Source organism: Canis lupus, chromosome 15 (assembly GCF_048164855.1).
Source record: "Canis lupus baileyi chromosome 15, mCanLup2.hap1, whole genome shotgun sequence".
Lineage (NCBI taxonomy): Eukaryota > Metazoa > Chordata > Mammalia > Carnivora > Canidae > Canis > Canis lupus.
Genome location: NC_132852.1, coordinates 5,168,805 through 5,191,825, shown reverse-complemented (window position 1 = coordinate 5,191,825; position 23,021 = coordinate 5,168,805). Strand labels below are relative to the sequence as shown.

General features: G+C 47.7%; 1 protein-coding gene and 3 pseudogenes across 1 annotated transcript; 3 read left to right on the top strand and 1 right to left on the bottom strand.

Annotated features, from left to right (window-relative positions):
- Positions 1-375: 375 nt before the first annotated feature.
- Positions 376-1,983, top strand: LOC140605387 (ubiquitin carboxyl-terminal hydrolase 17-like protein 6). Its single transcript, XM_072777658.1, has one exon. The coding sequence runs from the start codon at positions 376-378 to the stop codon at positions 1,981-1,983; it is 1,608 nt and encodes a 535-aa protein (XP_072633759.1).
- A 7,798-nt stretch (positions 1,984-9,781) lies between these two features.
- LOC140605386 (adenosine deaminase pseudogene) lies at positions 9,782-14,025 on the top strand (annotated as a pseudogene).
- A 508-nt stretch (positions 14,026-14,533) lies between these two features.
- LOC140605385 (CXXC-type zinc finger protein 1 pseudogene) lies at positions 14,534-15,591 on the top strand (annotated as a pseudogene).
- Positions 15,592-19,793: 4,202 nt separating this feature from the next.
- On the bottom strand, positions 19,794-21,033 carry LOC140605384 (RNA-binding protein 4B pseudogene; annotated as a pseudogene).
- Between the last annotated feature and the right edge of the window lie 1,988 nt (positions 21,034-23,021).

The window sequence follows — 23,021 nt, the reverse complement described above, 5'->3', positions numbered from 1 at the left end:
AAAATGAAAAAGGACACCCATTAAGATTTCCACTGAACATAGAAACACTGAAGAAAGTCTGTTCAGAAATAGGTAGGGGCAGTTAGGGAGCTTGAGAAAGATCTGAAGGTGCTGTCTGTTGTGGGAGGCAAGATTAGGAGCTGGGCTGACCTGAATGGTCTCTGTCAGGGAGAGACCACACCCAAATCCTGTAATCCAATCTAGCAATTAGAGTGGATGAGAGGACTTTGTGCCTTATCCCAGGGCCCAAAAGCCATAAAAGGTGGAGGTGAGGTTCACTATCTGACATTTGGAAACTGGCACAGTGAGAGGAGCATCCCTTTGCGACACGAAGCTCCTGGTTGAATGTATCTTGTGGACACTGTTTTTGCAGACATGGAGGCTGCCCACCTCCACCCCTCAGAGGAGCCTCAATTCAGCGCCTCTCCCAAACCCCAGTCATACTGGTCAAGGAGAGGCGGTGCTGAAGTCCACGGAGGACCCTCTGTGCCCGAGACGACATCCCCTGCATCAAAGACGCTCTCCTCCCCGACTGACCCCTTGGCTCCCGCATCAGCAGGGCTGCCTCCCACCAAGACGCCTCTGAGTTGGAAGAGCCTTTCCCAGGTGGGAGCCGGGCTTCAGAACATGGGCAACACTTGCTATGTGAATGCGACCCTACAGTGTCTGACCTACACAGAGCCCCTCGCCAGCTACATGCTGTCCCAGCAGCACGGGACCACCTGTAGGAGGCAGACATCCTGCATGCTGTGTACCCTGCAGGCTCACCTGACGCGGGTTCTCTGCCATCCTGGACGTGTGCTCCGGCCCCTGCCACTCCTGCTCGCCGCCTTCCACAGACACAAGCAGGAAGATGCCCATGAGTATCTCATGTTCATTCTGGATGCAATGCAGCAAGCATGCTTGCCTGAGGACAAGCTCTCAGACCCTGAGCGTCCTCAGGACAGCACCCTCATCCAGCAACTCTTTGAGGGGTACTGGAGGTCTCAAATCCAGTGTCTCCACTGCCAAGGCATTTCGAGCACTCTGGAACCTTACCTGGACATCAGCCTGGACATCGGGGATGCTCACAGCGTCAGCCAAGCTTTGGAGCAGTTGGTGAAGCCCGAACTGCTGGAAGGTGAAAATGCCTACCATTGTCGTAAGTGTCTGGAGAAGGTGCCTGCGTCCAAGGTGTTGACTTTGCACACTTCCCCGAAGGTCCTCATCCTGGTCTTGAGACGATTCTCAGACTTGACAGGCAACAAAATGACTAAGGAGGTGCAATATCCTGAGCGCCTTGACATGCAACACTACCTGTCTGAGCAGAGGGCAGGACCCTTGGTTTATGTGCTCTATGCCGTGCTGGTGCACGCTGGGAGGAGTTGCCACAGCGGACATTACTTCTGTTTCGTAAAGGCAGGAAATGGCCAGTGGTATAAAATGGATGATGCTAAGGTCAGCGCCTGTGATGTGACTTGCGCGCTGCGCCAACCTGCCTATGTCCTCTTTTATATGCAGAAGACTGATCTGGAGAGAGACCTTGGGAGGGAGTCAGTCAAGGAGGGAGGACTCGCATCTCCCGAGGCAGACCCCACAGTGGTGGGTGAGGCCTCAGGAGAGCCGGCAACGGATCCCTCCGTGAACCTTCCTGAGTTGGAGGAGTGTGGGGAAGAGACCTCAAGGCAACAAATGACATTAGACCAGTGGAGATGCCTCCAAGAATGCAACCGCCCTAAGCCTGAACTCAATGTCAGGAGAAGAGAAATTGCTCTTCCTGCGAACGCAGTCATCCTTCACCACTCCAAATACAGACCTGAGATGCAGAAGAATCATCCTCAGCAGACCGTCGACCTGCTCACCAGTGCAGCTGGGATGCTCCCACCTCAGGTGGCCGGGGACGTGGCCAAAGTCCCGCGTGTGCCAGGGAGAGCCAGACCTACCAAGAGGATGAGCAAGAAGGGACAGAGGTCTGGGGAAGCAGTCCAGGGATGTGTCTCCTAACTTTGGTGCACATGGGCGCACACACCCACACACACAGCATCACTCACTCACTCCAAACCCGAACACAGTCCCATACTGGAAATATTTTGTGTTGTGTGAAGTGTGTGTTCTATATGTATGGAAGAACCATCTATCTGGTGTGTTCATGGGATATGGCCTTCAACTGAAACTTGAGGACACTGATATTTAAACCTGGTTCATTGTCATGATCTTTTATTGGGATAGTGTGGATTTCATATGGGGTGTATCGAGGAACCTGCCTCACCTTCAGCCTTGGGGAGAGTGGGGGCCACTTGCAGGTGAGAGACAGTGAGCAATCAGGGTTGAGAGTGGATATGATGCTGAAGACCTGGGGTTGAAGTCAGTATGTTTGACCCTTTCATCATGCTCCCCACTTCCCAATGCTTTTCTTCTATTTATATTGAAAGAGTATTTCTCTGAACATAAGTATGTATTGGGTCTTGCTAGCGATGTGTCTTGGTCATTGCTTGGAAATTGTAAGATGGAAATTAAGTGCTTATTTTTGGGGCGATAACTGCATCCAGACATGATTGAACTACAGTGATTTTATTATGTTCCCTTCACTCTCTCCCACATTAAGACTGAAGAGAAGCAAACTAAAAAGGACTCTTATTCCAAAGGGAAATGCCCAGCCTCCCACTGAACATAACTTTTTATGACTATTTTGCTACCATCTACTCTGTGGCATCTCTTGACCCAGAAGAAGTGGACTCTGGATTTCAGACCAGTTCAAATTCAAATTTGGACCTGGGTTGATACCTCTGGTAAACAGTGCCAAGTTCATGAGTCTACCAAAGCGTTTTGAGGTCAGGTTATAGGTGTTCTATGTTATCATTGCATTTCTTACAAAAGAGTTTGACAAGTTCATTGTAGAATGGAAATTATTGCATGACAACCAAACGCCTCTGAGTGTGACCATAGATGTGCAGTTGTAACATCACATCATAATGTTATTTTCACTCTGTATTCAAACTTGGACATGCCACCCTTACTGGATAGTAAGGGACAATAGGATCTGTGCAGAAGAAATCAGGCTTTTTTGGAGATTTTCATGTACCTAAGACAAATTAGAGATCTAAGGTGTCAGGGTTACTTTCATGTCTGGGAATTGTGTTTCTTATGGCCAATACAGTTTATTGTGTCATAAAGAGTGAGGGAACCTGTGTGCATGTCTTGCCAAGAGTTCCGTAAGAGGATCTGCAGGTATCCCCGTCCTCTGAAGACTGTCATAGGGAATGAGACAGCTCATGGACTCGGGGACTTGTCCTCCACAGCAGAGGACCCTGAGGAGGTGTCTGTGGGAATGAGGATATGTCCCCACCTGGACTGATGTGGTGAACCAGCAATTCCTCCGCTGAACTGGATGGAAACGGTCAAGTCCACCACGTGCTGGGTGTCCTGCTTTTGTGCGCCTACACATACACTCCCCCCACTACACAGATGCTGCAGTTTTTCTTTAGGTAAATCTATAGGAATGTCAAAGCATGCTTCCCAGTCTGGAATGTCAGTTTGTCTTAGTGAAATCCATTTTCTAACAAATGTAGGGAAATCATCCTGGCAATTTGTAACCTGGTTGTAAACAGAAATTAACAAGTTAATCTGAAATTGTTTTATAAATGTCTGAATTTCTGATTTAGAAAAAGATCCCATTCAGAGTTTTGCAAATTACACCTTGTTTTCTCCTAGAACATTTTCTGTACTTGTTGATATTATTTCTCTGAAATTGTTATGTAAAATATTGCATCTGCTTTGTTTGTTTTTGCTCTAAAATGTTATTACAAAGTTGTGTGTTTTTTTATTCTTAATAAAAGATTCCCACATATAATTTGGTGTGCAGGCTTTTTCTCCCCAGTATTTCAGAACCTTGAAACAGTTATTTTATTTCCAGGCTGGCTCCTCACAGAGGCCTCTTTGCTTGCTTCCCCTGAGTGGAATTCCACAGCCACCTCTAGGTCACCTGCAGCTCAAATTCATATCCTCCCCCCATGGGAATTTCTCACTCCTACTCACTGGCTCAATATAGGGAAAGCGCCAGCAGCCATTTAAGAGGAAATGCAATGGGACATAGGGACATTATTCTTCAGGGTTTCTTCAATTATGAGATCTCTGACCAGGAAGATGCTTGTATGAGAAATTAAGGGGGAGGGAGTAGATTGAACGACAAGCACACCATCTCTGTCCAAGGCTAGCAGAGACCCCTAGGAAGGATGATGGGAGATGGTTGGATAACACACTGTGGGGACTGTGGAGGCTGGAGTGTCAGCAGATTGATTCTCTGGTTAGGTGTCTGGACGTCAATGCTCATCCTGTCCAGGTATCCATTAGTCACTCGAGGGGTGTCTCTCTATATCAAGGTCTATTAGTCATGAGGACAGACCAAGAATCTGCAGAGCCTCCCACAGACCAGATTCACGAGTTCTTTTTCTTTTAAAGATCGATTTATTCATTTATTTATTTATGATAGACAGAGAGAGAGAGAGGGGCAGAGACACAGGAGGAGGAAGAAGCAGGCTCCTGAGCCTGACGTGGGACTCGATCCCGGGTTTCCAAGATTACGCCCTGGGCCAAAGGCAGGTGCCAAACCACTGAGCCACTCAGGGATCCACAGATTCGTGAGTTATTTCCTGAGAAACTGGAATTGCCAATCCTGAATGGAGTTCTAGGGGGACCTCATAACTGTTTCCAGGTTACTATGTGTTGAGACCTGGCTCCATCAATCTGTGGCAAAATGTCAGGCTGGAATTGTTTTCACAATAGAAATCTGGGCTGCAATTGGATTTTGGGGACAGCCCCAAGGGTAGATTCCATGGCAGTATATGGAGGTTTAATCTGGGAGGCCACATCCAATCAATGATCTGTGAGCTTGACAAGGAGGGTAGGTTCCTGGCCATGGTGGGTGAATGTAAGCAGAAGGATTACCTGACTCCCCTTCATGAGCTTTTGTGTTGTCCAGCAGGAGAAAACAAAGTCAGGACTTTTCACAGGGGATATATTAGGGCATGTGTCTCGTGGCAGGTTTGAGCTCAGGCAGGAGACAGGAAACAGCTTCTAGGGAGCTTGCCTCCTCCCGTGAGGTGTGCATCATCCCATTACCAGCTGCTCCAATAGAAGACACCACAGATGGACCACATCTTAGCTCTGCCTCTCCACTTCATAGAAATCAAGGACAGTAAAGGCATGGAGATGAGAACAATCCATAACACGGTGATATTATTAAAAGTGCTCATTTTAATGGGAAAAGAACCCCACCCCTGTGGTGATTAGGGGACATAAAATACATTAGCCTCCTGTTACCAGAGGGCAAGATGAGAAGGTTTCAGTACAGTGTTTTAGTTTCTTTTGAAGAAGCCATTGCATTCACTCTTCTGGCAGTGGACAGAGCTAATCCTGTCTTCAGAGTGTAGGATAGAGGGGACATTCCTCAGCATCTTAAAAGCCATCTACGGAAAGCCCACAGCAAACATCATTCTCAATGGGGAAACACTGGGAGCATTTCCCCTAAGATCAGGAACAAGGCAGGGATGGCCACTCTCACCCCTGCTATTCAACATAAGATACCTAGGAATCAACCTACCCAAAGAGGTAAAGGATCTATACCCTAAAAACTACAGAACACTTTTAAGGAAATGGAGGGAGACACAAAGAGATGGAAAGTATTCCAAGCTCAAGGATTGGAAGAAGTAATATTATGAAAATGTCAAGGGTACCCAGGGCGATTCACACATTTAATGCAGTCCCTATCAAAACACTGAGGACTTTCTTTAGAGATTTGGAACAAATCATCTTAAGATTTGTGTGGAAATAGAAAAGACCCTGAATAGCCAGGGGAATATTAAAAAGAAAACCATAGCTGTCTTTAAAATTTTTAGTGATACTTTGTGTGATACACGATTTGGAATATATGTGGAATCAATACATTTTGTTGCATTAGGGCTTTTTCCATTTGGAGACATCTCAGTAAATCAGTTCCACGTGGTGGCTCTAGCATGTGGGGGCTCAGATGCCAGCGATCACACAGAAGCAAAGAATTGAAGGACACATGGAACCTGAAGACTCCATAAGCAAGGGAGGGAACTCGGGGAGAGAATGGAATTTTAAGAAATCCCTCACGGAGGAAGAGCATGGAGTGAAGACACTCTGGGTGCACAGACGGGAGACGGTGGTGCATAAGGAAGAGCCCCGCCATCAGGAGGGAATCCGATGCTGCCAATTCCTTCCAATGTGGCTGCTTTTGCCCTTGGAGTGTTCTACATAATGTCTGCTTGAGGGCAACCTCCCAACTCAGTGACATTTTCAAGACTTTTCCAACAATGTGGTTTGGTTCTGGGGTTTTCTGTGCACAGTCTGGATCCCTGCTCAGTGAGAGGCTCCATCTCACTCTCCAACTGGCACAGATCTATCCCCTTAGCTCTCTACTCAATCTGTCTGATGAATAAATAATATTTAAAGAAACCCTGATATTTTCTCCACAAAATTCAAACTGTCTCATTATTTTCTAATAACTGTGATTCGTGAATGTTATAATTCATTCTGAAAGGAAATAATGGAAACATTAAATGCATGTATATGTGACCAAAGTTTGAAAGAACACGAGAACGCTGCCCAAATCATAAGAATCAGCATAATCACACATTAATTACCTTTCAACAATGCATTAGTCAATCGTGCCCCAAAGGAATATAATTGTTACATAGCACCCATTAGTTAACCTCAAAACCCACATTCATTCAGTGGAGAATATCTTTCTGAGGTGTCACGCAAGGACCAAAATTGGAGTGGAAGTGATCTGAAATCCTGTGCCCACCTCTTCTTTGTCAGGAGATTGTCACACAGATGGATGACAGTAAAGTGTCTGGACAAGTTAGAGTTGCTGGGATATGGAGCAATTCCCTGCGGGAGATGGGTCCTTGACAGGCACCTGCTCTTCAGTCAAAGGTGGGGGTGGATTGTGAAGGGGCTGTGATTCAATCAACATGATCTAATCAGGCAGGATGCATTTAACTCCTGAAATATAAGCATTTCATTGCCTCTTTGCATTTCCAAATATTATCAAGCGTCCGGGTTTATGGGTTGACTTCTCAATATATATTTTGTGCCCATAGTTTCCTGAAAAGAAGTCTGTCGCCATGCAAGGCTGCAGGTCATCGACGTACACGGTAGTTTGTCATTTCTTTGTGTAGGTGCCCTGGGTTTTCAAATCGGTGCTGGTTGTATATGACCAAACACATTGCTGCCAACACTCCACCCATGGTGGTTTGGACAATTGGTCTTTCAATATAAAGAGAAGATAAGCAATGGGATGAGGGATGCATGAGGACACGGTCAGACATGCTCACACTGACCGAGGTCCTCAGCATCATTTCCACAGTCAAAGCTGGCTGCTCACTGCTTCTAATCCTGCCACCTTCAAGTGGCCCCATTTTTCCCCAAGGCTGAAGGAAGGGAGGATTCACCCAATGTGCATCCAACTGTGCTAAATACATCTATTACTAATATCCATAACCTATACCAGCTTGTTCAGATAACTCTGTCATCTTCCATATCTGGATGAGAGTGGATTTTCCTTTGGGAAGATAGGTTTGGGTTTGGTTTGGTTGTGTTTGGTTGTTTTAGGTTTGGTTTGGTTTGGTTTTTTGATGGCAGGGAAGCAAAAGACAAGTGAGGTGACTAGAGGGGGAGAACAGGCCTGCTCAGGACTTCTTCCGCTAGCCTTTCTCCCTGGTCTCCCTGTGCACATGGATGGAATCCCCTCCACAGCGCATGAAGTCCTAATTGTGCTGGAGAGCCCAGAATAAGGCCCTTTGCTCAAGCCTGCCTGCCTCCTCACCCCTGTGCCCTATATTCTTGCAAGTCCAAGAATCCTTAGACTACTTTGCTAGTTCCAATCCCAACATGCCCCTGTGAGGATAGACCTTCATACCTTTGGACCTCTGGGATTTTCATAGGCTCCAGAAAGTAGGGAATATTTCTATTCATGTATGCATCTCTTGAGGGCCCAGGAAGCTGCATTTTCCTCAGAAGCCATGAGATAGCAATAGGGCGGCATCCATGGGATGAGACAGGGGCCTGAGGCTCAAGGGGCCAGACTCTGATCCAGGTCACATAATGATTGCATGAATGGGAGTTACTTAGGGGTTGGGGGTGGGAGAAGGATCACACACTGTGGCTTTTCTACTGCATTCTGACTTTTTAAACCCTAGTGTGCTCATAAAGGAGCTCCTCTACCCTCCACCTACAGGCATCTGCACAGAGAAAGGGAACACCCTTAAGCAGATGCTCTGGAGTGAGAAAAGAGCAGTCAGTTGTTTTTCCAAAAAAACCAAAAAAACAAAAAAAGAAAGAAAAAGAAATTCTCTGAATACAAATATGGAAGTGCTTGGTTTGGTTTGTTCTCATTTGGCATGGTGTTGTATTGTTTTGTGTCCATGGGCCCATATCAGAGATATCCCTGAGAAAGAGAGACTGAGAGAGAATAAGAGAGAGAGAGAGAGAGAGAGACTCCGTGGCCTTGGTCTTGTGGTATTTAGACGACTTGTCAACCATTGCCTCCTTAGGAAATCCTCAGGAGGTTAAAAAATCTCCTTGCCCAGGTCTCAGAAAGGAGGCATCATGATCCAACATTAAAGTGGGATCCAGAATATGTATAGAGGGAAACCACCCACTCATCCCATTACAGACCAATGTGCGACCCAGGGCCCATACAGTACACAGGGCTCCCTCACAGGGTGCACACGGTCAATGTTCCCTATGCAGTACTTCACGAAGGAGACTGGGTGTGCAGGAGACCCTCAAAGTCTACAGATCCCCCAAAACTATCATGCTGTTGTCCCGTTTCAGTTAATCAAGGATGGAGGAATTAAATTAACTATAGAGAGTTTCAGAATTGCTGAGATTTAAAAAAAAAAAAAAGAACACAAAATCTTAAGAAACACATGGACGCATTTCATCGGTGCTAATATTTTATTAAGGGAAATAAAACACTACACACAAATCTAAATTAACGCTGAGAATAACTGAAATGCATAGATGAAATATTGCCCACCACAATTCCCACAAAGCTACCACCACAGTCTAGAAAAACTCATCTCACGAGAAAAAAGTATGTCCATTTGCAGGGCCCACAGTGGGTTCTCGATGCCAAAACCCCAAAGGCACACATGTGTACACCACAGACACATTAACATCTGAGATTCTATTTCCAATGGAGTAACAAGTGCTGATTCAAATTTCCCTCCATTTATTGGAAAACCTATTTACAGAAGAGAAAATTGACATTCCAGAGGGAAGACTACCCTTTGCCACAGCACACAGATTTCCCTAAAGAAAAGTGTAAGGTGTGTTTTGGGGGGTGGGTGTCTGTGCAGGGCCCCAGGGGCATGAGGGGCAGCACGCTGTGGACCCAGGAATTTCCATGCAAAGCAGCTGAGCAAGTGCTGATTCCCCACATGAGTCCAGGAGGGGCCACGTCCTGAGGTCCGCAGTCACCCCGTGAGGGTGCAGTGGGGTGGAGAACAATGTCCGAGGCCAGGAGCTGGCTCATTCGCTCTCAGTGTCTACTGAGGATGAGGACACCTGTAGGTCACCGTGGAGGACACTCCAGGGGCCACAGACACAGGCTCCATTCAACAGGTGGGGGGCAGGAGGGCCCTGAGCAGGGCCTGGCTTCTCGGGAGGAAGGAATGAGGGAGCTGCAAGGAACCGGGAGCTCCAGCAGCTTCTGTCCAATCTGGTGAAGACCATTCCAGGGGCTGAGTGGGGGCCCGCGCAGAGTGCGGCCATGGGGGCTCGGTGCATGGCTGAAGCGTCTCAAAGTGAGGTGTGGCAGGTGTGGGCTGGGGGCCCTTGCTTGGCTGGAGGGCAGGTGTCTTCCTGGGCTGCGGGGGCCTGGCTGTGCATCCACGGGCATGTCTGCTTCCTGGAGCACACAGATTCCCTGAATTCCCCACAGGCCCTCCTGGATGCTCCTGCAGGTGTGCTGGCTGGGGCTCCACCACGCTTTCTTTCGGGGGTTCAGGGTCCTGTCTAGGGGCATGTGGGCACATTTCTTGCCTGGAGCCTGGGGGGGGGGCATTTGGAATTGTCTGCCAATGCGTTGCTGACAGCGGGACGGGTGTTCTCCTCAGGATACTTGGGTGGTGTCTGGGTGTGTCCCAGCCCATGGCCCTGGGAGCCAGCCTGGGGACCCTCGAGGGACACTCTGCAGGGCCTCTTGTCTCTCTGCTGCACAACCAGGCTGTCAGCCCTGACACAGGGTTGGCGAGCCGGCTGAGGGGTATCAGTGATCGGCACTTCCTGGGCACCAGGAGGTCCACCAGGTGGGCTGAGGCTAACTTGAGGGCTTCTGAGATGAGATGTGGAATGGGACCAGACACTCATGACTGGATTGTCAGTACGTGGTTCCATCAGCAGGGCAGGCTCAGGGATAGAAGGCCTCCTGGTGGTGTAGACAGGCATCGGCATGTGTGGACACTGTGGGAATAGAGAACACATGGGACTCCATGAGTTTGGCCCCAGCACTAAGGCAAAATGAACACTCAGGAAAGAAAGAAAGAAACCAACTAACGGCCAAGACCTTAGTAACAACCCCCTCCCCCGGAACAGGGATAGAAAAAGATGGGATCTGTTGATCTGACTCACCCTGGGAGTAGGGAATGCAGTTGCAGGGCTGGTCCGGAACAAAGGTATGACTGGATGCTTTTGATGCCCTTGAGACATTGTGGGGGGACACGCAAAGTCCTGCCTCACAGCGATGCTTCTTCCATTGGACCAGCTCTTCCATCCACTATGCTCATGAGGCAATAAGAGTCCTGATGCTGGAGAGTCATGGTGGCAGCTCCTGAGAGGGGATGGGCAGGGGGGTAATGTGTCATGAAGGACAGAGGCCTGTTCTCTGAGGTGGTATGTGCTCCAGGAGTGCCCGCCAATGACCATCACATGCCAACCAGCCACGGTTCACACAAATACAAGGCATAAGGCAATATCATGGGCACCAAGGAAAAAAAGGGTGCAAAGACCACGCTGCTCAACTGCCACTGGTCAGAGAGGAAGTGGAGCCCCACCTCCCCCAGGAGGCACATGGAGCCCAGGGAGTGCCCAAGGGCACAGCCGGGGAAGCAACACACACTCACCCTCACATAGTCACAAGATTCCGTGTCTTCCTTCCAGGTGCGCTTCTGCCCCTCCCGGGGTCTCCTGGGGAACCTGTGGAGCAGGGCCTTCCTCTGCTCGGCTTCTTGCCTGCACGAGAAATCAAAGCAGGGAAAGGAGAAGGAACTCCCTTCCCTGGCTTCCAGCCAGACACCTGCTCGGGGCTTGGGCCAACCTGGTCCTTTCCCTCCTCAGCCACTCTCTGCCCACCTCTGCCCCACCCTGACTACAGTGACCCACCAGGTCATCCAGGCAGTTTGTTTCATGCAGAGTCAGAAAGGGTCTGCCTTGGCATGTGCCAAGCTCCATACATTCACTGGTGCAGGGACACTTGTCCAGCCACAAACCCCACACCAAATCAGCAGGGACAGCTCCATCACCCAAATGTGGACCCTGTTAGTCTGGGAGCTCCTCTGCCTGCCTCGCCCAGAAAGGCTCTGCCCGCAGCCGCCCTGCACACTGTGCATGCACACGGACTCGGGGTCTGTCATGTCAGCCCTGGCGATCGGGTCACAAGCCCCATTCCTCACCTTCGTCTCTCTGCCTTCTCCCTCTCAGCCTGGTCCAACAGCCCAGCCTGGTGCCGCTGGTCCCGCTGACTCCCCGGCTCCACATTCTCCTTCAGCCTCCTGGACCCCAAGTCCATGGGAACAAGGGTCGTGCCCCAGTGTTTTATGGGGCATCTGGTGCTTGATGCCTTGTGTCCAAAGGCCCCACAGTCCCTGCACTTTACCTGGGGGTGGAAGGGGCAGGGGTCAGTGCATCCACTCAAATGCCAGTGAACCTGCCAAGCACATGAATGGGAGGCCGTCCTCATGGAGAGGCACATGGGATGAGGACAGGGGACATCCTATCTGGCTAGTGAAGTGTCAGTATAGTGAAGACCTCAGGATGCATCCTCTCACAGCCAGTGGGAGGGCGGGGCAGGGAGGAGGGATTGCAGGTGTCAGTTTGAAGACAGGTGGAAACATCATTAAGATTCGGGACAAACACAAGCGTGGATCTAATCTTATGGTGCCCTGAGACTGATGCTCAGAGAATCTGAGTGTCCCAATGTGTAGACTGCTGGGATTCCAGCCCATGTCAGGATGGACAACAGGGTCCGGTCAATGATCTTCTGTGAGCCTAGCCTGTCGCAAGACTCCTGGCAGAGCTCCTGCTTCAAAACCCATGCCAGCCTCCCCACTCACCCTGGGAGGCGGGACAGGGGGTGGGGGGTCCGCTACATGAGAGGGGGTGCTGGCTGCAGATGGGGGGCCCCGGTAGGAGGATAGGTCCTGTGGCTGAGGGTCTTCTCTCTAGGGACTCCTGACGCTGTTGCTCTTTTTACAGGTTTGCTTTTATGTCCAACTCAGCCCATTGTGAGACCCTGGCACAACCTGGATGGCCCCAGGACCCTGTGGAGTGCTGCCTCCCTGTTGCGTCCTGGACACAGCCACACTGGCCCAGGCACACGGGACACATGTCCTTGAGGGGAGACGGCTTGGCTGTGCACCTCAGGAGGCCGAGGGGCCACTGTGGCCGTGCACGAGAGTGTGAGCAACAAACACTGGTGGCGTGATTTTAAAAACCCCAAACAAGAAAAAACTTAAAGTAGTGCCTTCCATCCTCCACGTGGGAGTAGCGCCTTCCACGGACCTTATTTCTTTGCCCTTTTGCAATGTGCAGGAATGAGTGAGTGGCTGCCTTCCGATGCTCTCTAGGGCAGACTCCTCCCTGGCACAAGAAATTACAGTCACGTGAAGCAAACTGCCCTTTGAACTCAAAGAAATTGTTTCAAAAGAAAAGTTTTTTAAAAGATTTGCTTGATATTATCTGCCTTGTTCTTATTGACTTGAAATGTTGGCATTTTCTAACTGTGCCTTGTTGGCTACAGTAATTCATTATTCCTGTCAAAACTGAAAAGTGCCCTAATTGAATGTGTTTGAATGTTATCCTTGCACAGTTCTTTAAATTGAGAGACAAAATGTTTTACCTCACTGTTGGACATACATTCCAAGCTTTTCAACTTTAGGAGAAAAAAAAATAATCATGTTTTCCGGTATTGTAAATTTTAGACTATTTCGTATACATTGTATTAAAACTGCCACATCAATTTTAATGTAGAGATTTTGCAAATCCTAGGGGAGGTGGTGGCCCTGGTGAGCCAGAGCCTGCAGGAGGGAGAACGGGACTTCAAGGTGAAAGTGAGGTCCATCCTGTGCCACCTGCGCCACCAGCCCAGTTGGCCCCTGGAGGTGGTGGAGCTGTGTCCGAAGTACCAGCAGACTGTGGTGGCCATCGACCTGGCAGGAGACGAGACCATTAAAGGGAGCAGTGTCTTCCTGGGACACGTGAAGGGCTACCAGGAGGCTGTGAGGAGAGGCATCCACCGCACTGTGCATGCAGGGGAGTGGGCTCAGCGGAGGTGGTCAAAGAGGCTGTGGACACGCTCAAGACGGAGAGGCTGGGCCATGGCTACCACACGCTGCAGGACGAGGCCCTTTATGACAGGCTGCAGCAGGAAAACATGCACTTCGAGATCTGCCCCTGGTCCCGTTACCTCACAGGCCCCTGGAACTCGGACACGGAGCATGCAGTGGTTCGGCTCAAACATGACCAGGCTACCTACTCCCTCAACACGGATGACCCACTCATCTTCAAGTCCACCCTGGAACGGATTACCAGATGCCCAAAGAGGGCATGGACTTTGCCGAGGAGGAGTTTAAGAGACTGAACATCAATGCGGCAAAGTTTAGTTTCCTCCCAGAAGATGAAAAGAAGCAGCTTCTTGATCTGCTCTCTAAAGCCTATGGGATGTCATCTTTGGATGCTTCAGGGCAGCATCCCTGAAGACATTATGGCCACCTCTCCAAGCCCTCCCCCTGGGGATGGAGCCTCAGTTCCCTGGGTTGAACGACACTTACCTTTACTCTTTCAAGGAAGACGATGATGCCCATAGTCAACTTCTGCTGCTCTTGAAGCCATGTGCCTGTTTCTAGACACAGGAATACCTCAGCACACCACATCTCTCCTGACTACGGGCCAGAGTCTGGTTGAATCTGAAGCCTCCCTCCTATAGTGACATATGTGAAAATCTGGTGCTTAATAAAGAACTCAAAGGCTGGTATTGTTGGGGGAAAAAAAAGGAGATGATCATATTTCTTTCTTTCTTTTTTTTTATTTTGGAGGACTGACTTTGTTTATTAAGGGAACCGAGAACAGATCACGTACCCTGGAACCTGAGTTATGCAGGAAGGTAGAAAATATCTACAGTGACTGGGTGACAGAACGGAGCACAGCACAAGGTCCCAGGCCAGCCCACCATGGGACACTGCCCCACTCCCCGCATGGAATATTAAAACCGAGTGGTTTTAGCAGCTGCCCCAAGACTCCAGTAATGATGCAATGGAACAAGGATTCTATACGGCTCCCCTCAGCTTCCCCGGAGAGAGTGGATGTGAACAGGTCAGAGGCCTGTCCGCGACAAAGTGGGGCGGCCAAGGCTGCCTCTGTCCTGGCCACTTGGGGCTGGAGCAAAGGCAAGCCTGGCCTCTTGCCCGGGGCAGATGGCAAGGCCAGTCGAATCCACAAGCTGCCTCATGGGCTGGGGGAGGTTGGAAGATGTGGCATCAGGGAAGCATTCCCACACCAGGCATCCATCCCTTAGAACAGCTGTGGATCCACGGTGACCCCACTCACCCCACTGCCCCCACAGGGGTACGGAAGCAGCCCCCGCAGCCCACACTGAAAGTGTGGCAAGGCTGGAGGGGAAGGTGGGAGGCCAAGGAAGCCTGGGGGGTGGACCCGCCGATAGTAGCAGAGCTCTGGAGGCTTCTGTGAAATGGGCCGACAAGTGTCCCCATTTCATGTCCACCCACAATCCCAGAACAGGCCCTTGTTTGGAAAAGCAATGAGGGTGACAGTGATGACACGGACCTGCAGATCTTCTGCATCTCCTGCGGGCACCCTATCAACCCACGTGTTGCCTTGCGCCACATGGAGCGCTGCTGCCAAGTACGAGAGCCAGACGTCCTTTGGGTCCACGTACCCCACACACATTGAGGGAGCTACACGACTCTTCTGTGATGTCTACAACCCTCAGAGCAAGACATACTGTAAACGGCTCCAGGTGCTGTGCCCCGAGCACTCCCGGGACCCCGAAGTGCCAGCTGATGAGGTATGTGGGTGTCCTCTTGTGCGTGATGTCTTTAGCTCGCGGGTGACTTCTGCCTCCTGCCCAAACGCCAGTGTACCCGCATTACTGCTGGGAGAGGTTGCGGCTGCTGGAGTGGCCCTGGAGCGTGTGCACACATGGTACAAGCCGGACGAGCTGTTTGAGCAGGAACGCACCGTTCGCACGGCTGGGACTGACGGGCAGGATCACTGGCCCTGACGCTGCACCTCACGATCCAGCATGACCCGCTCACTCCCGAGCTGTGCTCCAGTGCTGACCGCTGAGCCTCATTGGCCCCGAAGTCCCCACGCTCTGCATTCCAGGCCCGGAGCCGCCCGAATCCCCCGTTTGGCTGCTCTGCCATTCATCTGTTTCTCCAGTGGTCCCTGAGTTTCTCCCTGTGCCCACCCACCATTTGACTACCCCGCTGCCGGTATCAGAGGGTCTCAGGATTTTCTTCTGTCCTTGTCTGTCCCTCTGTCTCTCCATTCTCTGTGCCTGGGTGGGACTGTGCAGTTTGCTCACTGTTGCCTCCCCTCTCCCTGGTTTTGTTAATAAAATTTTGAAGAACCAGAAAAAAAAAAAAAAGATGATCTCTACAGGGATAAACTCTGTAAAGCCTGAAGCTCAATCAATTGATTTTGAAAACTCTCAAAGGGAGTAAAGGCTTGATCTGAATGGTCTAGAACATGTGCTGTAATTTAATAGAAGAGATGGTCGTCTTAATATTTAATGATTTAAAAGAACTTCTCAGTCCATGTGAAGAGTACAGTCCAAGGATAAATCAAATTTCTGAACGCATTTTATGCTACATATGTGTATACTTTGCAATCCTCAGGTGTTCGTGCCAAATATTCTCTTTCAATAAGTCCTTTTATATGTTTCTTAATAACAACTGTACTTGGGAAGAATTGAGCCTTCACCTGCTGAGTTACCTCTGCTACTAACACACTGTGCTGCATCTTCTTTCTGGATTTCGTTATCCGCAGGATAGCAGCTTCGACCTCATGTTTCCTGTCGTCATCTACTTTCTGCCTCGTTTCTTTCCTTTCTGGGTCAGATTCACCTTGTTTGGCAGCAACTGTTTGAGTCTTGACTCTGTGTACTTTGGATGTGAACTGATCATTAACTGTGAATCTGTGGCCATTTTCTGTTTCCTTGGACTTGGGTTCTTTTGTAAGAACCCGCTGTGTTGGTTTACCACAGGCGAGGGACTGCAGGGCTCTACCAAGTTCTCTTTCAGGGATATCTGTTTCTTGTTGAATTTCCTCAAACGTGTATTTTTCTCTGTATGATTTAATTCATACATCTTTTATTCTTCTTTTGGCAAACATCAGATAATATGAGCAAAACTATATTTCTTGCTCACTATAGTTACCTACATTCTTTTTTGCTTTATATAAGTTTGTAAACATATGTTAAGTGGATAAAATTCTTGGCTAAGGACATACTCCAAAACTCTGACATATACTTTTCTGAGTTAGGGGAAAAGAAAGCTTATGAAACTTCCATTAGACCATAATCACACAGCAAACTAAATTAGTATATGCTGTTTTTAAATTAACATCTGCCATTTTTTAAAGACTTCAGGTTTTGGTTACAGCTAAAATGATTTTTATCTGAAGTTTATGAAAGAACAGAAGCTGACCACACAAATCTTACTCATAAGCATATTGGCCGTTTCAAAATAGAAAATAATAAAAATAAACCTATAATCAAGGAAATTCCACTCACCTTATTAGAAAAAAATAGCTACCAATGTTATTATAAATACAGATGGCAATTTGTAATAACTAGGTTTCAAGATATTTGCTTTATTTCTTTTTTTTTAAATTTTTTATTGGCGTTCAATTTACTAACATACAGAATAACCCCCAGTGCCCGTCACCCATTCACTCCCACCCCCCGCCCTCCTCCCCTTCCACAACCCCCAGTTCTTCTTCTCTTTTGATTTTAAAGTAACAGATTGGGATCCCTGGGTGGCGCAGCAGTTTGGCACCTGCCTTTGGCCCAAGGCGCGATCCTGGAGACCCGGGATCGAATCCCACGTCAGGCTCCTGGTGCATGGAGCCTGCTTCTCCCTCTGCCTATGTCTCTGCCTCTCTCTCTCTCTGTCTCTCTCTCTCTGTGTGACTATCATAAATAAATAAAAAAATAAAGTAACTGATGACTTCATAATAAAGGTAAGCCATTTAGCATTTTATAATTTAATTCTTTTATAAATTTCAGACCCCAAAAATTTCAGATCAAGTATTACAAAACAGCCAGCCTTCAGAATATATTTTGTTTGGCAGACAGAATGGTTTTTCTTCTTTTGAATTGGAATACATTCATGCCGTACTTAACTTGCTCTAAGCTGACCCATCCCTACTAGCTTCCCACATTGTCACCAACTGGGCATGTGAGGCTGACACCCGTTTTTAATATTATAAAACTCAGTATTAACTTACAAAAATTAAGTTGCATGCATGGAGCAAAAATTCAAATATATCATAAACTTGATGCTAAATCTTAATACTCATTCCTAATTTGGGAAAAAGAGATCAAACCAAAAAGGACTCATCTTCATAATACTTAGTTACATAAAACATTATCAATAAGAAATGTTTCTATATATGGATACTGTCTTTTTAGAATAGTGTTAACAGTAACCTGAAATCTGAGATAGATAAATCATTCATATCACAAAGTATTATATACTGTCTTTCCTATACAGTCTTGGCTCCCAAACAGTGGGCTTCAACTTCATCCCTACATATAATATAAACATTCTCAAATATTTGAAATAAAGGAAAGGTGTCATTAATAAGGCTAACTAAAATTACAACAAAGGCTTTCTTCTAATCCTAGAGAATGAAACAAAAAGAGAGGTCTTGTAAGACACATTGGAAATGAGGAAGAATTTGAAGTCAAGTTGGCCCTGGACCCTTTTACATTGCTACTCCTTCTGTTTGTTCAAGTTAAAGAATAAGAGAGGCCACCAACTGCTCCTTAGTGGAACAGGCTGCAAAGAAAACAAAGCAGCTAAGTGATGATGAGGAAAACAAAGAATATAAAAAGTTGTAGTTATGAAGATGATCAATGAATAATGGAGCTCCTGGCTGGCTCAGTTGGTAGGGCATGCAACTCTATCTATTTCAGGGTCATGAATTCAAGCCCTATGTTGGGCAGAGAGATTACTTAAAAGAATTAAAAATAAAAGACATTAAAAAAACTGTAAAAAAATGATGGTAGTAATTCTATTCTGAAGTTTAAGAAACAGCAAGGAGTAACAAATAAATTAGAGAGACAGTAATCTCCCTATTTTTTTCTTCCATTCCCTTTTAATTTGAATACAAATACAGAAAGAATCATGTCATCTGCTCATAACTCACTCTTTGACTATAGAATAAGTCAAAACTTGTAAATGCGTCATTGAAAACATATTAACACTCCATCTGCAGCCTTTGAGGTTTCAGCCATACTTCACTACCAGCGTTGTGTGAGCAAGCCATATAATTTCATGTCTCCTTGTGTCTCTTTATGCTGCTCTGCCTCAGAAACCCCTTTTTTCCTCTCCTGGGTAGCTCAGTGGTTGAGCACCTGCCTTCGGCCCAGGGCGTGATCCTTGAGACCCGGATCGAGTCCCACATTGGGCTTCCTGCATGGAGCCTGCTTCTCCCTCTGCCAGTGTCTCTGTCTCTCTCTGTGTCTTTCATGGATAAATCAATAAAATCTGAGTGGCTCAGTCGGTTACACATCCCGCTTGATCTTGGCTCAGGTCATGATATCTTGGTTGTCGGATAAAGCCAGATGCCAAGCTTTGCATGTTCGGCAAGAAGGCTGCTTGGAACGCTTTGTCTCTCCTTCTGCCTTTCCCCCTGCTCGTACTCTCCCTCTTTCTCTCACTTTTTTTTAAGTGTTAGAAACGTTTATTTGTCAAAATATTTTTTAAAAAGTGGGAGGAGTGAAATAAAACAAGGCTAAATTTCAGCTAATGCTGTACCACGATCACAGGTCAGACATAAAGCAAAACAAACAAAACAACAACCCCCACCCCCAAAACCCCAATGGTCCTAGCAGTTTCAGAAGATTAGCCTCAACGTTAGGGCCCAGAGCTAACAGAAGAGTAAAAGGTCTCGTGCCACTACATGGTCATTTTAAAGGGAAAGGAGATGTTGCAGGTAGACAGGGAGAAGGGCTCAATTCCTAAGGAAAGCAAGATAAGAGGGGGATCCACGGTACAGGAAAAAGGGGATGCCAGCATAATCCTTACCTAGGGCTGCTCAGAGGCTGAGAATATAAGGAACAGAGTGAAAGGCTACAGGGACTAGTATCAAGAGGAAAGAAAAGTCAACTTATAAGAATTAAATTAAGAAAGAAAACACAGTTGGTCACAAACTCCTTTGTTTACTCAAACACGAAGCAATGGAAACATCGTGGCAAGGGGACACGCGGAGCAGGTTCTCATATATGACCGCAGCCCAGGGTTCAGTCCGCAATGATCCTACCTCCAGTTTCTAAAGGCTGAGCACCGTGCTCGGTCCACATGTGCTCCCGCTCACACTGGGCCATGCCATACAGAGAATCCGTGCAGCTGCTGAGGCCTGCGGCAGCTCACTCTCTGGCCCATAACCGTGGGGAGCACAGCTGTGGCACGACGAAGGGGGCTCCTGTCCCTTCCATAGTAGGACGAGGTGTTGGCAGCGGCAGCAGCCACAGAGCCGAAGTGGCAGCAGCCCCTGAGCTCGGCAACAGGTGTCTGTCGTAGGGATCAACAGAAGTGGGGTTGGGGTGACTGGTCCCAGCTGTGCTCTGGTCGTGAGGCAGATGGGACATGGACTGCTCCACGCAGTTGTACGCAGAGGCTGCTGCTGCCGCCGCCACTGCCTCATAAGAGCGGACCCGGTAGCGCTTCTAGGAGTCGATGCTCCATATGCATCGTTGTAACACGTGGGTTCCCCGCAGCCCAGGGTGTACGGCGTGCGCACTGCTCCATACTGTCCGTTATGCTGCTCAGTAAAGTCCACCACACGACCTGTGCGATCTACTGGACACTCTTTGGACCAGTGCCCCTCTTTCCCACGCCGATAGCAGCCACTCTGGTCTCCCATCCCAGGGGCAGTCCGAAGTCGGCTTGTGGATAACTGCACGTGCATCCTTTTGTCTTGAAACTCTGTGTTGTCAAGGCCCCTGATGGCCTCCACTGGAGGCCCGTTTGACACCTTGAAGCTTAAATAGGAGTTGTTTGAGGAGACCAGTGTGTGCCTCTCAGTTCCACTGGCTGCTTGTGGTCTCCAGGGGAGGTGGGATTTTACTTATTGAGTCCCTCCTGTAGGGCCAGCATTATGTATCCTGAGAAGCAAAATGAGCTCTGGCCACGATCTGTAATGTTGGAACACCAAGGAGGACAAGTGGTGTCCCAGGGAGGCCTTGCATTGTGGCCTTACTGCATGTGGGGACATCTGTGATTTTGATTTATATTTGGGGTATCTCTGAGGCAAGAGTGCCCTGAGTTCCTTACCCTAAAAGGAACAACTCTTAGACAGTGGCCCAAGAGTTTGTAAGAGGTGCTGATGGAACCATTTGCTGACCAGGGCATCCAGAGCTAAATGGCAGCCTAAAGCTTGGCTTCTACTGCTGACTGTTGGGTGGGTTGTGTCCTTTATTAGGGACATAAATATTCCACATGAGCTCCCCCCCTGTAGCATGGTGCTCATACCATCCATAAAGTAGACAAACTCCATTGCAGTTCACTCAGTTGATGTCATGGGGGCTCCCTACATAGCCAAGGGGACTGGGGATGGCTGACCTCTGGTATGGTGGCATCCAGCAAGGGACTGAGGAAGAACAGGGGAGACCTCCCCTGCAGGTGGGATAAGCCCGCGGCCTCAAGTTCGACTCTCTCCTGCATTGAGGAGACCTCAGTAGCTATGCCTCCCAAGGCTCAATGGACAGCTGGATGTGGACGGTCACACGCCAGTGTCTACAGGAACCTCTCTTTCCAGGAGAGCCCAGGATGTGGCAGCAGTTGTTACTTGGTTGGTGTATAGCATAGACAAGGACGATATTTTCTTGCATCTGAGGGCCTTGGGCACTGTATGTCCATTATGGATATGTGGTCCAGAAAAAAAAAAGGCAAGTCCATTGCTTGTCATGGGAAACAAGTCCGACCTAGAGGAGCGGAGGCAGGTGCCCATCGAAGAGGCAAGGACTAAAGCAGAGGAGTGGGGTGTGCAGTACGTGGAGACATCAGCTAAAACGCGAGCCAATGTGGACAAGGTATTCTTTGACCTAATGAGAGAAATCAGAGCCAAAAACATGTCCGAGAACAAAGACAAGAACGGCAAGAAAAGCAGCAAGAACAAGAAAAGTTTTAAAGAAAGATGTTGCTTACCGTGAAAGCCAAGATGGCGGATGAAGTCAGTCGCCACTAAGGACATAGGGCGGGCTCATTAAGAGAAGAGTATAGTTGACGCCTTGATGTGTTCCTTGCTCTCCCCAACCTCATTCACACATACTTCTTTAAAAGGGGAAAATATTTGTGAATCAGTGGCTGGCAGGAGAAATAAGCCCTTGTCCATGCATTGGAATGGCTACTTTGTTGGGAGGCTTTGGAATTTCCTTCTTCCCTTCTCCTTCCCAAAAGTTTTATCACATATGTAGTGCTATAGGTAAGAAATAAGTGTTAACTAAAAAGAAGTGTACTGTCATAGCATCTTATTTCCCTCCCTAGTTTTATAATATCACCATCTTTTGTTTTGAAATAAAAATGTCTAATTAGGTTTGGGGAAGGGAGTAGGATAAGACTCTCCCTAACTCTTATCAGCTTAACAGAAGTATTCAAATAAATCCATTAAGCTCTAATAAAAACTGAGAGATTTTTGGGATAAGTTTTTTGGCAATACCCCATGGATCTGAAGCACAGTGGATAAAATAAAAATAAATATGAATTGGGCCAAATAGGTCAGTAACAAGCTCACAAACCCTTCACACATATGAAAAATGAAAGTTGAATTCTTTGTATTTAAATATTAGCCAACTATAGCCTGTGTTAGCTATTTCTCTCCTGTAGCATCCTGATTTTTGTGTAGAAGCTTCTTTTTAGCAAGTAAGTGAAGACTCAAGAGTAATATACTTTACAAATGACACAGTTTTCTAACCAGGTCAAGACTATATCTTTGGATACACCATCTCCTAATTGCCAGATCGTAGGCTCATCCTTCTCTGTTGGTAACCAATGTATGTCCTTCTGGTCAACCTCTGCATGCAGAGGTGAAGAGAGCCTCTTTGTGTGTTTCTTTTAAGTATAATGAGTTCTTCTGAAGAATGTGATGAGTTGAAATTGTATTTTCAAATCATGAAGCCAGAGCCTGTGCCAGACCTTCTGCTACCTCTCATAGATTTGCTCTAATTCTAAATGTAAAATTAGGAGAAGTGGAAAAGGAGAAGATAAGCCATTGCCTTTTTACCTCTAGGAATTGGCTGCTATTTCTATGTAATTTTCTTCTGAGACAGCCATAGAGTTGGTTAGAAAAAGGCTTTTACTGATGAGATATTGTTAAGCATTCTTGTATCAATATTCTCAATTTAGCAACCAGAACATTTTTCCTCACGAAAGGAGTACTGTGTGATGAAAACCCAGTATTCAGCATATTTTCCCCCTTTTTTTGGAAGTGACATTTCACACACAGGTGCCAAAAGTGAATTGGGGTGGGGAGAGTGAGAAACTTTC

Excerpts from the sequence above, each read along its gene's own strand:
- LOC140605387 (XM_072777658.1), top strand. The coding sequence starts at position 376 with ATGGAGGCTGCCCACCTCCACCCCTCAGAGGAGCCTCAATTCAGCGCC.